This window comes from Artemia franciscana, chromosome 8, assembly GCF_032884065.1.
Source record: "Artemia franciscana chromosome 8, ASM3288406v1, whole genome shotgun sequence".
In the NCBI taxonomy this organism is placed as follows: Eukaryota; Metazoa; Arthropoda; class Branchiopoda; order Anostraca; family Artemiidae; genus Artemia; species Artemia franciscana.
In genome coordinates this window covers 38,973,959-38,989,586 of record NC_088870.1, presented here as the reverse complement: position 1 = coordinate 38,989,586, position 15,628 = coordinate 38,973,959, and the positions used below count along the sequence as shown (strand labels likewise).

The following is a 15,628-nucleotide window of genomic DNA, read 5'->3' as shown; positions in this document are numbered from 1 at the left end:
ATGTCCTGAAAGCAATTTATTATTCAATTGTCCATCCTTATTTAGTGTATGGTTGTTCATTGTATGCAAGCAATTTTTCTAGTCATGTAAAAAGGGTCCAGATTATGCAGAATAAGGCAATTAGAAGTTTGGGTGAGTATCTTGAGTGTGGTAGTACTAGAGATAGTTTTAGAGATTTAGATATCTTGAATATTGATTTTATCAAATCTCAACAGATTTCAATTTTTGTATACCAGGTTTTAAATGGATTGTCTCCTCAATATTTTAGAAGTTTTTATCGATATAATTCAAATTACCACGATTATTCTACTAGGAGCTCTGATCAGCTGACTAGTGAAATCAGGCATACAACGCGATCTGGGTTTATGATTAAACATGTAGGTGTTGTTATTTGGAACTCAATTCCAGAGAGTGTTAGGTGTTCTGAAAATCTTATGTTATTTAAAGTAAGAATAGAAAGTTATTTTTTGAATAAATTATAAATTATATTGTTTAAATTTTTTTCCCTTTTTTTTCTTTTTTTATGATGAGAGATGGCTGTTTAGAGATTGTATAGTGTTTCGTCTTTTTTTTTTTTTTTTTTTTTTTTTTTTTTTTTTTTTTTTTTTCTTTGATTTTGAATGAATAGTTATCATTTATTTGTTGTAGTTTGCTGCTGAACAGGGACATTTTAGGTCCCTAAATTGAGCAGTATATTATTGATTGTAAGTGCAATTTTAGTAATTTTTATTTGATGAAATAAACGCATACCTACCATACCTAGTGTCTAGAATGTAAATTTTACATTCAAAATCTTCTGAAAATTCTGCAATTACAATTACTATCAGAGGTTTTTATTGTTTTCACTTTTATATGTATTATGTCTAGAATGGGATGAACTCCATCCTGAAGAATAGAGACTGAAAATAGTTTAATATCCCAACCTCCCCTCTCGTACTTATATTCATACTTCTTTCACTGAGCGTTTCTCAATATAATCAATTTCCGCTTTGAAATGACGCTTATTCTTAATTTTCCAGACCTTGCCTAATTTGGTCAAATGGAAAAAATTGTGATTTAGCCCGTTCATAAAGTCAATCAACAGGCAAATATTTTCGACTCTGGGAAGAATCCTTTTTTGAACAGATTAATATTTTTTATTGTTTTTATGACACTTGGTATTTACCAAGTGACATATAGCGATCGCAATTTCTGTCAGTCTGTCGCTCCCGGTTTTGCTAGTTTGGGCACTTCCAGATAAGCTAGGACGACGAAATTTGGCAGGCGTATCAGGGGCCAGACCAGATTAAATTAGGAAAAGCAAATAATCGTTTCCCCCATTCGACCATCTGGGTGGGGGTGAGTGGGGGGACGGTGAATTCGGAAAAATTAGAAAAAATAAGGTATTTTTAACTTATAAACGGGTGATCAGATCTTAATGAAATTTGATATTTAGAAGGACCTCGTGTCTCAGAGCTCTTATTTTAAATTCCAATTATATCCGGTTATATTGGGGGAGTTGGAGGAGGAAACGGGAAATCTTGGAAAACGCTTAGAGTGGAGAAATCGGGATGAAACTTGGTGGGTAGAAAAGGCAAATGTTGTAGATACGTAATTGACGTAACGGGACTGGATCCGCTCTCTTTGAGGGAGTTAGGGGGGTCAAGTGCTTTGGCGAGTTTGGTGCTTCTGGACTTGCTAGGATGCAGCAAATTGGTAGGCGTGTCAGGGACCTGCACAAATTGACTTGATAAAGTCATTTTCCCCGGGTCAACCATCTGGGGGGGGGGCTGAAGGGAGAAGGAAAATTAGAAAAATGAGGTATTTTTAACTTACGAATGGGTTATCGGATCTTGATGAATTTTGATATTTAGAAGGACCTCGCGTCTCAGAGCTCTTATTTTAAAGTCTGACCGGCATTAAGGCAGGACGGACTCCCAAAGAATCTTTCTATACTTCCCATGTTAAATACTTCCCATGTTAAACATTTGGAGTTTGCCTGACGTTCCTAAATTAGTGGTTTCGGCGGTTTTTATGTCAATAGAAATAAAAAAATCTGGTGAATATTTTAATTCAATCAAATCTTAAAGCCGACAATCATTTTTCTTATAATTCCAAAATAATTATAAAACCTGTTTCGGGTTTGCATTCTAGATTGCTATGCTTGACATTGTTGTTGTGGGGTTTCAAAAAATAGAGACAAAATTTTTTTTTCAACAATCAGAAACTTCTTGAATTGAAACTTTTTGAATCATGAAAAGTTGAAATTAAATTATTGTGCTAGAGGCAGACCGCGTTTACCAAAATTTTTGTTAGAAGGTTTAAGGGTTACTTCGGTTGACAAAGAATCAAGTTCCAAAAAAATTGGAACAAATTCCCCTTTTGCGATGAAAGTGATCACTTCTGTAAGAAATTTGGGATCAGACCTACTCACAGGCTCACGCTTGATTGTGGATCTACCTTACATTTTTGAGAATTATGAAAAGCTCGTGATTCGCCACATGTAAGTTTTTTCTTTATCTTTCATTTTAGGTCATTGATTTACTGCTATAAAAATTATTAGGATGGGGAATTATTCTGGGTTACAATTAATACAACTTGTACCTTAGTAATGCTTGATAATTGTCTTTTCTGCTATAGAGAAAGAATGTTCAATAACTTTTAAAGATATTTTCATCCCAAAACAACAGGACGCTCCGACGGTATCTGCTTAGGTTGGTTTAATTTTACTATTGTTGGTTTTGCCAACAATTTAAAGCTTATATATAATAATCGGCAGTTGTTTCGCTATTTCTTTAGCAATCTCATCTTCGTAATCAGGTCTCATCTTTCGTCCTTCAAGTTCTAGCTCTACTCTTATCATTTTTCACGGGTTATCTATCACATTATTTTCACACTACGGTTTAGACAAGACAAGATTTATTTCTACAAAACGGCTATCACAAGCCCAAATGGGCCAAATTCACACTTTAGTGTCAATAAAAAAAAAAATTAAAAAGTGGTTAATGTCAATCAGTAACAAATATCAAACCAGTTTAAACTCATAAAATTGCAATCAGTAAAAAAGTCAAACGATAAAAAGTCGTAAATTAAAACAGGGAAAACGAATTTAAACAAAATGACAATTTAGTTTACCTAACAAGAATTGTAAAGTTTGCAATTCCAAAATAAGCATTAAAACTACAAGTTAAAAGTGGAATGAGAAGAGGGGAGGGTTAATAATTTAAAATTTCAACTATGTGAAGGATGAACGTTCTTCTATATCTTTCAGTGGAAACTCTTATTGGGGCAAGAAGGGAGATTTTTGTTGAAATACAACGTGGGGCAGTGGCGGATGCAGGGGGGTGCCCTCCCCCGACATAGTAGTAGATTTGTTGTTGGGACCGCTTGCTCTGGTTCGGTTTGGGACGAATTTTTTTTTGCATTTGGTTTTTAATAGTCGAGTTCTTAATAAGTTTTTAATTATTAAGGCTGTTTCTTTTTACAAACAAGTTTGAAACAAGGTTTCAGTTACTTTTTGCAGTCTTTATTAGGTTTTTATTAATGACACATGTCCCCAAAAAGTATTTAATTAAATTTAAGTTTATCAAGGGAATCTGTCCGTATTACCTCAAATGCCAACTGGGAGGCGAAAATCTTAATTCGTAATAACAAGAAGGGGAGATTTAAAATTCTGACTTAATCCGCTGCTAATAGCAACATTAAGAAAGCATTATATTTCTATTTCTTTGTTCTATTTTTCCTGCTACACCATCAAACAAACTATTATTTAATGTTTAATCAACAATTAGTTGCAAAGAATGTATGATACCAAAATATGATACTAATTCTCTTTTTGACAATACAAAGTTTAACTAACTCGCTATAGTCGCCAGAAGTGCAAATGCTACAAATTATGCAGAAAAGATTAAATATATTATTTTTTTGTAGAGGGTGAACAACATTTTAATTGTTTTTATGGCGAGGTGGTTCTTATAAATTTACTTTTTTTGTATCAATATTTCTAATTGACTTTAATTTCAATAGAACTCGTCAGATTCTAAATTAAATTAAAGTCCATGTCCACTACTTACCTACAATTACAAACAACTACCTACGACTTAGAAATTGTTGCGGTTCCCTTTAAATTGCTGGTATTTCTTTGTCCACAAGTTTACCGGAGCAACCTATTATGCACCCCGCCCAAAAAAAAATCCTGGATCCGCCCCTGACGTGGCGGGTGGCTAAATGTTCAATAGGGAAAAGAGAAGTAGTACAAGGGTTATGCAGGGTATTGTTGGCAAAACACAAGGAAATTTGTACTCTCATTTCCTAAAGGGTGACTATATTTGGTCTCCGAAGAAGGGAAATGTAATGCTCTTTACCCTGTTTGAAAATAATTCTTAGACACGTTTTTTGAACTGTCTCTATTCTGTCCCACAAATCATTGGAAATGAAAAAAAAAACAAGTTTTTAAACTGAAAGTAAGGAGCGACATTAAAACTTAAAACAAACCGAAATTACTCTGTATATTAAAAGAGTTTTTCCCTCCTCAACGCCCCGCTCCTTACGCTAAAGTTTTTTACTGTTTTAAAAAGTAAAGTTGAGAAATTGAGTCAAACTTTAGCGTAAAGAGCAAGGCGTTGAGGACGGAAAAGCCCTTTGATGTACGGAGTAATTTATGTTCGTTAATGTCGCTCCTTACTTTCAGTTAAAAAACTTCTTTTTTTCATTTTATTTCCAACATAAAGGGGGCTTACCAGTAGAGGTAATTTCAAACAGTTCGTGGAAACGAACTGTAGTAAGGAGCGACCCGGCTCAATAGTAACCAAAACTCTAAAAAAAGGAATTTTGATACCAATAGCTACATCAAATGAATCGCATTTTAATACTGATTTTAAATATATATGTTTCATCAAGTTTATCTTACCCATCAAAAGTTACGAGCCTGAGAAAATTTACCTTATTTTAGAAAATGGGAGGAAACACCCCCTAAAAGTCATTTAATCTTAACGAAAATTTCACCATCAGATTCAGAGTATCAGAGAAGCTGACTGTACAAGTTTCAAGCTCCTATCTACAAAAATGTAGAATTTTGTATATTTTGCCAGAATACAAATCCCGGATGTGTGTTTATTTGTTCTTTTTTTTCCAGGGGTGATCGTACCGACCCAGTGCTCTCAGAATTTTGCGAGAGGGCGAATTCGAATGGAAATGAAAAGTTCTAGTGCCCTTTCTAACTGACCAAAAAAATTGGAGGGCACCTAGGCCCCCTCCCATGCTCATTTTTTCCCAAAGTCGTCCGATCAAAATCCTGAGATAGCCATTTTATTCAGCATAGTTAAAAAACCTTATAACTATGTCTTTCGGGACGACTTACTCCCCCACAGTCCCCGTAGGAGAAGCTGCAAGTTACAAACTTTGACCAGTGTTTGCATATAGTAATGATTATTGGGAAGTGTGGATTTGTCATGGGGGAAGAAAATTTCCATGAAGGGGGGGGGGAGGATTTTCTAGTATTATTTAAAAAAAAACTATGAAAAAATAAATATGAAAAAGTTTTTTTCAACTGAAAGTAAGGACCATCGTTAAAACTTAAAACTAACAGAAAATATTACACATATAAGGTGTTCATCTCCTCCTAATCCCTCATTCTTTACGCTAAAGTGTTTTTAGTAATTTCAGCTATTTATTCTACGGCCTTTGTGATTCAGGGTCATTCTTAAGGACTTAGGACAAAATTTAAGCTTTAGTGTAAGGAGCGAGGTATTGACAAGTGGGCGAACCCCGTCATATATGTAATAAAAACATGCGAATATAGAAGTTTGTTTGGTAAGCTAATTCGTAAGTTACGTATATCTTTACTAATGAAAACCATCGTAAAAAACTAAAAGCTCTAGTTGCCTTTTTAAGTAACAAAAAAATTGGAAAGCAACTGAGCCTTTTCCCCCGGTCCTTTTATCTCAAAATCGTTCGATCAAAACTATGAGAAAGCCATTTAGCCAAAAAAATAAATATGCAAGTTTTGTTTTAATTATTCATCTGCGGAGAGCCGAAATCAAAACATGGATTAACTAAAAAATGTTCATAAATTAAATAAAAAAACTTATTTTTTTAAATGAAAGTAAGGAGTATTATTAAAACTTAAAACGAACAGAAATTACTCCTTATATGAAAGGGGCTGTTCCCTCCTCAACAGCCTGCTCTATAAGCTAAAGTTTTTACAGTATTAAAAAGTAGAGTTGAGAGAAACAGTCAAACTTTAGCGTAAAGAGCGGGGCGTTGAGGAGGGAACAGCCTCTTTCATATACGGGATAATTTCTGTTCGTTCTAAGTTTTAATGTTGCTCTTTACTTTCATTTAAAAAAACTCATTTTTTATTTAATCATGAAAAAGTACGGATTAAGGTTCTGAAAGAATGTCTGCAAAGGCTTGAAAGGATTTGACAAACTAATGAGTTAATTTGATCCTCCTAACTCATAAAAGCATATTGGTATTTTTAATCATACTAATAAGAACTTTGTGGATTACTCGAATAAAAATCCAAATGATAGTTGAGATGCAACTGAATTTGGGGCACGGATTTTTACTTTGAATTTGATTTTAGGGAGTCAAGTGAGACTTTATATTTCTTGGAATTCGGTTAGTAATTTTTCTTGGAATTTGGTAAATCGACACTGGTCGATTTAGAGGGCATTTCCCGTCATGCCCAAAGGATTTTGTAAAGTTTTTAAATACTTGGCTTTTCTGATTGGTAGTTTCAGGACAGTTTTTGGCTTGCTTACATACATACATAAAATTCGGAGGTTTAATCTGACAGAAAAGTGTAAGAGAAGAATAGCGTAAATGATCTCATCAGTGCGCTGAAGGCAATTCCTCTGCATTTTTTTCCGTGGCGACCATAGATTTTGTCCTACACGCTGCTCGTTCTCCGGGAAAGTTCTACAGGTCAATCCTGAAGACACCCCTAGCAACATCCTTCTCAACCATGTATATTCAGCCTTTGATAAGCTGACCAGAAGGGCTCGTCTACTGATAGGAAATAACACGAGCAGCCTGGCAGAATATTTTATGAGCATAGTTGCCAGGCTTATAGGTGGCAAAAACATCATGGTTAGCAAAAGTGCGTGATATACCACCCGTGTTAAAGCAGCGGGAATCCGATTTACGAAAGGTCACTCAGCTCGCCTTGAAATATTTCGAAGAACTGTAGGGTCCACACCAAGTAGGGAGTTGAAAAAACTTGCACAGCGGCGGGCCATCACTGCTGCTCGACGTAAAAAACTGTCTGCTAGAAAGTGCCTTTTCACTAATACTTTCACAAAACTCCCTTCAAATTGCAAAAACAGATTTTTTGACTTGTCTCCAATGTACTGCAACAGAAATCCTCAGGATCGAAAAAGCCACTAGGCTTCATGGAAATTCTATCGATAGTAGGCTAACTGGATAGAATACAGAAAAAAAAGAATTACCGCTTCCGTAGCTGGTGCTGTTTGTAAAAGTTTAAGACTGTGGGTTCATTAGTTCGGCAGCTGCTGTATCCCAGAAGCCGCCAAACAAAGGCAATGGAGCATGGTCATATGTATGAGCCTGTAGCTATTGCAGCTCTTGCAAAGAAAATGGGTTGCATTGTGAACTCTGCTGGGCTTTTCATTCACAAGAAATATGGGTTTTTATGGGCCAGTCCGGACGGGATAGCAATTTTCCCTTCGGGTGAGAAGGGTCTTTTGGAGGTAAAGTGCCCATTGACGGCGAAAGGGCTTACATTGGAAGAGTGGATAGCGCTTAAAAAAAATACCTGTCTTGAAAAGAAAGTTAACAGTGAAATAAAGCTGAAAAGAACACATGACTACTTTTACCAAATTCCAATGCAATTGGAATGTTGTGACATTGATTTTGTATACTTTGTAATATTTTTAGGGGAAGAGGAATTATACTATTAAAAGATTGGTCGTGACCGAGAATTCTGGTCCAACAAAATGCTGCCAAATCTACACAAATTTTATTTTGAAGTACTGTTACCAGAAATTGTCGACGAAAGGTTGCCAAGAAGTATGGAGATACGGGAACCGTTTATATGAATCCGACTATGCTAGGTGTAGGTAGTTGTCATGTATCATTACAGTCTTATCCGAATACAAATTCAGATATATAAATATAAAAACAGCACTCGAGCCTTAGAATTTTTTTTATGGACCCTTATGGATGAATTAAATAAAAAAACAAACAAGCTTTTTTAACTGAAAGTAAGGAGCGACATTTCCCTCCTCAGTGCTCCGCTCTTTACGCTAAAGTTTTTTTACTGTTTTAAAAAGTAGAGTTGAGAGAAAGAGTCAAATTTTAGCGTAAAGAGCGGGGCATTGAGGAGGGAGCAGCCCCTTTCATTTACAAAGTAATTTCTGTTCGTTTTAAGTTTTAATGTTGCTCCTTACTTTCAGTTAAAAACTTGTTTTTTATTAAATTTCTGAACGTTTTTGAGTTAATGCATGTTTTGATTTTGGCTCTTCACATATGAACAATTAAAGAAAAAATTGCATTTTTAATATTTTTGGTTAAATGGCTCTCTCATAGTTTTGATGGAATCACTTTGAGAAAAAAGGAGCGGGGGAGGAGGCCTAGTTGCCCTCTATTGGTTTGGTTACTTCAGAAGGCAACTAGAACTTTAAATTTTTTACGAACGTTTATATTAGTAAAAGATATACGTAACTTACGAGTTAGCTTACGTAATGAACTTCTGTATTCTGTTTGTTTTAAATTTTAATGCTGCTCCTTACTTTCAGTTGAAAAAACTTTTTTTTATTGTTTTATTTTTAAATAATGCTAAAAAATCCTGCGCTCCCTTCATGGAATTTTTCGTCCTCCATGACAAATTCCTCCATGGAAAAGCACTGGTCAAAGTTTGTAACTTGTAGCCCCTTCCTCCTGCGCTCCCTTCATGGAATTTTTCTTCCTCCATGACAAATTCTTCCATGGAAAAGCACTGGTCAAAGTTTGTAACTTGTAGCCCCTTCCACGGGGATTCTGGGGGAGTAAGTCGTCCCCAAAGACATAGTTATAAGGTTTTTCGACTATGCTGAATAAAATGGCTATCTCAGAATTTTGATCCGGTGACTTTGGGAAAATAATTAGCGTGGCAGGGGGCCTAGGCGCCCTCCAATTTTTGGGTCATTTAAAAAGGGCACTATAACTTCATTTCCGTCAGAATGAGCCCGCTCGCAACATTCTAGGACAACTGGTTCGATAAGATTACCCCTGGAAAAAATTCCACATTTTTGTAGGTAGGAGCTTGAAACTTCCACGGTAGGGTTCTCTGATACGCTGAATCGGATGGTGTAATTTTGGTTTTATTACTTTTAGGGGGTGTCTCCCCCTATTTTCTAAAATAAGGCAAGTTTTCTCAGGATCGTAACTTTGGATGGTTAAAACTGATATATTTAAAATCAGCATTAAAATGCGATTCTGTTGATGTAGGTATTGGTATCAAAATTCTGTTTTTTAGAGTTTTGGTTACTATAGAGCCGGGTCGCTCCTTACTACAGTTCGTTATCACGAACTGTTTATAATTTCCACAAGTTTATACCGCACTCAGGTAAATAATGATGACCAGACCACAGGCACGCACGCAGGGGAGGGATTCACCCGCCTCAACTTTGTAAAATGCTTAATTTTCTCAGCGAAATGTTTAATTTTCCCGTGTTTCCTGGTATTTCTTTCGTAAGAGTTGAACCTCCCCCCTTCCTCCCCAAAAAAATTCTCGAATAATAATTTCTCTAATTTTCTCCTCGAATAATTGTTCTTTTGCAAATAAAAATTCCTATTTACTTGCCAAATTACGAAGAATAACAATGCAATAATCGTAATTTTCAGTGAGAAACCCCTTGAGTTGAATGAACGGCAGTGAAAACTGATAACCTTGAGTGTTTGACTGATTCGCCGCATAAAAAAAGGAATTGACTAGGGAGTATAATTTCTGGACATCCGCTAAGCCTTAAGCCTCTGATTTTCCTTTTAAATCAATCTATTGATTCTTAGAATTTTGCTAGAGCTCATGCCATATGAGCTCTTAGCTCTTGTTATTGTTGGTGCCGTGATGTACAATATTCAAAAAGCAAGGTGAAGTCATCATTGGGGGTAAGTCGCATGGGGGGGGGTAAGGACTCAACGTCGCATACCCCCGTAACTGTATCATTGCAACTGTTTGTAATATTGTAACTGTATCTTTTTAACTTCATCACTGAATATTTCTTATTTAAAACCCATACAAAATCACGCTTATTTGTCTTCAAGATTTGGGCCAATTCGGTCAGACGTGAACAATGTGACAACTTTGACCAGTAATTATATTTTTTTTCTTCTTTTGGGAAGAGTCTTCTACCTGAATCATTGTCAGATATTAGAAAATCGATAGAGACATTACTGTTGTCTTCAAGGGAACAACAGGTAGGATGTAAGGTGTATTTATAAAGCGCAAGTTGATTCTATTGATTTTTTTAGTTTCTTAGAGACGACAGATTTTCCTAGTCGGTGAATATGGGGGTTAGTTTAGTTTGAATCTTGGCTTGTATTGGTGTATTTATGGATTAATTATTTGAAAATAGAAGAGTGGTAGCAACTTTGTTCAGATTAATGCGTATGGATGGGGATGACTCTCGAAATCACCACTTTAATTTGTTCATTTATATTTATTTATTATTACAAATTAAAACAAATCAATTTAATTTGTAAATGATACAAATTAATACATACACAAATTACAAAGACAAATCAATACACATACAAATTAAATACAAATTAATACAATATAATAAAAATTAATCTATTAATTTTGTTTATTTATTATTGGACAAGGGGCTCGAGTAAAAACTTATCTTGATGGTAAGGTGTGAACTTACCCTGATGGTAACGTGTAGACTGAAAAAGATATGTTTTAACTGAATGGGGTTTAACCTCTGGCTATTCTCCAAGTGGTGTCTGTCTTTACACTAGGGTTAAAGGTTTGAAACACAAACATCCATAGTTTGTGCCCGGGGTTCGTAATTGCAAGCCAAATAACTGGTAAAGAAAAACATCGTGCCATCATTTATATGCGAATATGAGGGAGTTTGCCTCTTCATTCTATATGCGAAAGTTCTAATAAAATTATTAGTTTTTTTTATTACCCTGGCCGATAGATTTAGCCAATAGGTTTTATTTTTATGTTATATTTATTAACTAAATTGAATTAATAAATAGGCTACATGTAAATAAATAGATAAAAAACATAGGGTAAAATTCTAGTTAATTGACTTCTTGCTATCTCAGAAAGGGTTTAGGTTAGGAAAATGAAACTTTCAGGGATGGGTCTACAGTATGTCCCGGGAAGGTATTTTAAAGTACCCACCTCCACTCCTCCCTCTAGAGGGCCCTGAAATTCGCCTACATGACCTATTGAAATTTTGACAAAACAACATTTTACGTTAATTTTCAATTACTAGTTGCCTTTTCTCTGCCTTTTGTGAAAATGCAATTCCTGTTATTTGAGTAGAATTTTGTTCCATATCAATGTTTTTTTTTTCAAAATTTAGGAAATATATTTGCATATCTTTAAAACCTTATAAAATGGAGTTGAGGAAAGTTATGAAGCTGAAAACAATTTGGTTGTGCTTCAATTAAGCAGAAGATCTATTTTGCAAGGTTTCACTTTTATAACACACGTATTTTTAAAGGTCATCAAAGGTCAGGGCCCTGTAGAGGGAGAAGGAGTGGAGGTAGTTGCTTCAAAATACCTTCCCAGGACATACTTTAGTCCGTAGATTCATCCCTGAAAGTTTCATTTTCCTAACTTAAACCTTTTCTGAGATAGCAAGAAGTCAATTAACTAGAATTTTACCAAACATAGAGATATAAATAAATAAATCAACATAAAAGAATATATATTATTTTTATATAAATATTAGTTATATATAGCCTATTATGTTATATTTTATGTTATCTTTGTTTTTGTCCTTGGCCTTAACAACTTTGTTTAAATGACATAATTTATTATGATTCAGGATGTTTTTAATTGCAAAAATATACAAATTGTTCGAAATGAATGTTAAAACTAAACGAAATTGTTGGACAAAGTTAAAAGAAATTTCCAACCGTTTCTTGTTTCTTTTCCATGAAAAGATTTTTTTTCAATTTGTACTAGTACAAAAATTACAGTTCCGTATTAACATATTACGTATTACGGTATTAACAAAAAAAAAAGTTTCTTTAACTGAAAATAAGGAGCAACATTAAAATTAGAAACGAACAGGAATTATTCCGTATATGGATGTGTTGCCCCCCTCCTCAATACATTGCTCTTCAGTCTTAAGTTCTTAGTACTTTTAAAAAAGCTTTATATTTTAATTAAACGTTTTTCAAGGTTGTGTTTCAGGAGTCGTTCTTAAAAATTTGGGACAAACAGTCAAACTTAAGAGAAACAATCAAACTAAACAATCAAACTATAACAGTAAAGAGAAAGGTATTGAGGAGGGGAGCATCCCATTCATATACTGAATAATCTCTGTTCGTTTTGAGTTTCAATGTTGCTTCTTACTTTCAGTTGAAAAATCTTGTTTTTTACTTATTTCTGATGGTTTTTTAAATAATACAGGCAGATCTAGCTGACCATCCATGGAAAATCCCCTCCCTCCACGGAAAACTACTCCACAGAAAGTTCGTCCCATGTAAAATACACCCATCCTCGTAAAATTCCCTCAGGGCAATTCTATTCTCACTGAAAATCCACTCCCCCTCCGTAAAATTTCTTGCGGACAATTCAGCCTGAAAAATTCTCCTTAGTATACTTTCATTTGAAAAAGACTTTAGCTTCTAATAATTTTTCCGATTCCTCCGAAAAGCCCTCCTTCCGTGATATTTTTTTCCATAAGCCCAAACCCACTAGAAATTTCTATCGGACGATTCTCCTCGGAACACCTCTACATGAAAAATTATGTTGGCGAAGATAAAAGTAAGATAAATTAAACGAATTCTGTATAGTAATTCTGTCAAATGGCCCCAATATAAAATTTTCCCTGGAAAGCTCTCCCCCAGAAATTTTACCCAATTTTTTAATATTTTTATTAGTTTATTCTGCACTGAGGACGGTCAAGCGGAGGTCTTGACCGAAATATTTGCATAATTTTCTATTTTTCACTGGCTGTCTATTGTTCTCGTTCTTCTTTTCTTCGCAATTTTGTGTTTTGTAATGATAACAAGAGTGTTGTTGCCGAAAGCCTGAGCTGCCAATCGCAGCTAGCAATGCAAGAGGAGGGAGCTGACATTAGGTTGTTGCAAGGGCTAAAGACCCTTATAAGCCGAGGTGACAAAAAGCCAACAAAGCCGCTTCTTTGGCTAGCTAAAACATAAAGAGAAAACACTGCTAATCGATCTAAAACTGAACAATTATTTTTAAGTAAAAAGATTCAACGGCAAAAGAATATGATAAAATGTACAATAAAATAAAAATTATTTCAAGTTAGAAAACTAACAACTACCTCTCTCTCGCTCTACAACTACCCATGCTTAATTGATAGACAAAATCTTAGGAATAATTTCTTATCAATAAGATTTATTAGAAAGTGCAAAAATAAACGAGCATTTAAATTTTAAAAGCATTACATTTATTTTTTTATTGGACTGTGACAACAAATGGTAGATATATTTATTCATTTTTACGTTTTATCCCTAGATATGTCGTCATCACAAACTGTTTGTTTTGTTTGCAATCTGCCTATTTTGAGTCATCAAGTTGGTCTTGTTTGGAAGGGTGGAAATGGACTGGATGAGTTCAGTACACCCACACCCCCTCTTACGGCTTTCAGAGGCAGGTTCGGGAGAAGAGATTCGGCAACTCAGCTTACTTGCATGGGATCTCAAGGGTAAGTAAATGTCTTAAATATACTTCTGTTGTGTAGTTAAATTCTGGTAAAATTTAAAAAAAGCTATAAATTTGATAAATGAAAATTCTATACTGCATTTTAATAAAGCATGTAAAATCTTATAATGCAAATTTGTAGATTATATAAACGTAAAAAATGTAACAATATGGGCTGGATGAATTTACCATACTCAAGCCCCATTTTGCAGCTTTCAGAGGGCAATTACAGAGGGCATTTTACAGGCATTTTACAGAGGGCATTTTACAGCTTTCAGTTTGGGCAAGGGATTGAATAACTCAGGTTACTTGCATAAGATCTAATAGTCAAGGTCCAAAATATAGTACACTCTACAATTAAACTCTAATATTTTTGATTTTTTTTTGTAAATTTAGAACTAAGGGCTATTTGTACTAAACTATGAATGAATGTTCTACTACTTACCTTAGTATGTGAATGATGAAGTCTACAGTGAACGAAGTAGGCGGATTATCCTAACATAAGATGCAACAAATTTTTTATTGTCTTAGATTAAAACAGCACCAGAAGATTAGCTAAGATTAGTCTTACACTTTTGTCAACATCATCAGCAATTGTAAAATACTTCGAATAGAATCGTATATTTCAACCCAAATAAAGATTTTTTAAAGGGATTTTTGTATTGAGTTTGAAATAAATATTTTTTATAATTTACATAGTGCTTACATATGTGACTGTTATTGCTCCTGTTGTTTTAAGGTATCAACATGAGTGGTTTTAACTTAAAACATACGTAGTTGTAATTTTGGAAACACAATTAGCGGATAAACCAGTAAAACATATGTAGATAAAAAATCTGGCCTGCAGTAAACACTGGCCTCTGGCCGCTGTGCTGAAGAGCCAATATACAATGTGAGAAAAAAACGTAGCAGAAGATCCAAAAATTAACAATAGACTTTTAAAGTTAAGAATTGACAATATTTAAAGACACCACTTTATACCAATGCTGTCTTGCGTTTGACTGTACTATCTTGGAGTGTTCACATCCTGTGTTCGATTCAAAAGTATGCGGACAATCCAAGATTCAATGGAAAAGTTTTCAAACAGTTCGTGGTAACGAAATGTAAGTAAGGAGTAAGTAAGTAACGAACTGCAAGTAAGGAGCTCAATAGTAACCGAAGCTCTAAAGAACAGAATTTTGATACCAATAGATATATCAAAGAATATAATTATTATGCTGATTTCGAATATTTAAGATTCATTAAGTTTAGTCATGCCCATCAAAGATTATGAGCCTGAGAAAATTGCCTTATATTCGAAAAAAGGGGGAAACGCCCCCTAAAAGTCATAGAATCCTTAAAAAAATCGCACCATCAGATTTAGCATATTAGAGAGCCCTGTTAGAGAGTTTTCTAGCTTCTATCTATAAAAATGTAAAATTTTGAATTTTTTGCCAGAATAAATCATGGATGCGTGTTTATTTGTTTTCGTTTCTTTGTTTTTTCCCCAGGGGTAAAAAGTCTGGTCACAAAGATTTGTAGATTAATTTGATCGAAAGCTTTGCATGAAAACGCACATTGACACTTTTGTCAGTAAACGTTCTGAAGCAAAAACAAAGGTTGAATAAGAAATCATTAAGCTCATTTTATATACAGCCTTTGGTAAAATACGCGAGAGTGAGGGCAATATTTGTCGTTGTGACGTTGTAACCGACCCAAAAGAATGTGATCAAGTCAATGTCAATCCAAACTTCAAATGGTTCACCATCATAGACTCCAATTTGGTCCTTTTGCTTTCGGAAAAAT

At 34.5% G+C, this 15,628-nt stretch overlaps 1 protein-coding gene across 2 annotated transcripts in view; it reads left to right on the top strand.

The window, feature by feature from the left end:
• Nucleotides 1-786: 786 nt before the first annotated feature.
• The window catches only part of LOC136030399 (uncharacterized), a 224,900-nt gene continuing 210,058 nt past the window's right edge, over nucleotides 787-15,628 (top strand). Inside the window, exons 1-3 of one of the 2 annotated variants that reach the window (XM_065709345.1) lie at nucleotides 787-2,482; nucleotides 10,246-10,398; nucleotides 13,658-13,847. In XM_065709345.1, the coding sequence (XP_065565417.1) occupies nucleotides 13,660-13,847 (188 nt within the window). In that variant the 5' untranslated portion in view covers nucleotides 787-2,482; nucleotides 10,246-10,398; nucleotides 13,658-13,659. Of the gene's footprint in view, nucleotides 2,483-10,245; nucleotides 10,399-10,471; nucleotides 10,495-13,657; nucleotides 13,848-15,628 lie in introns of those variants that run through there. The other variant, XM_065709344.1, reaches the window with a different exon arrangement.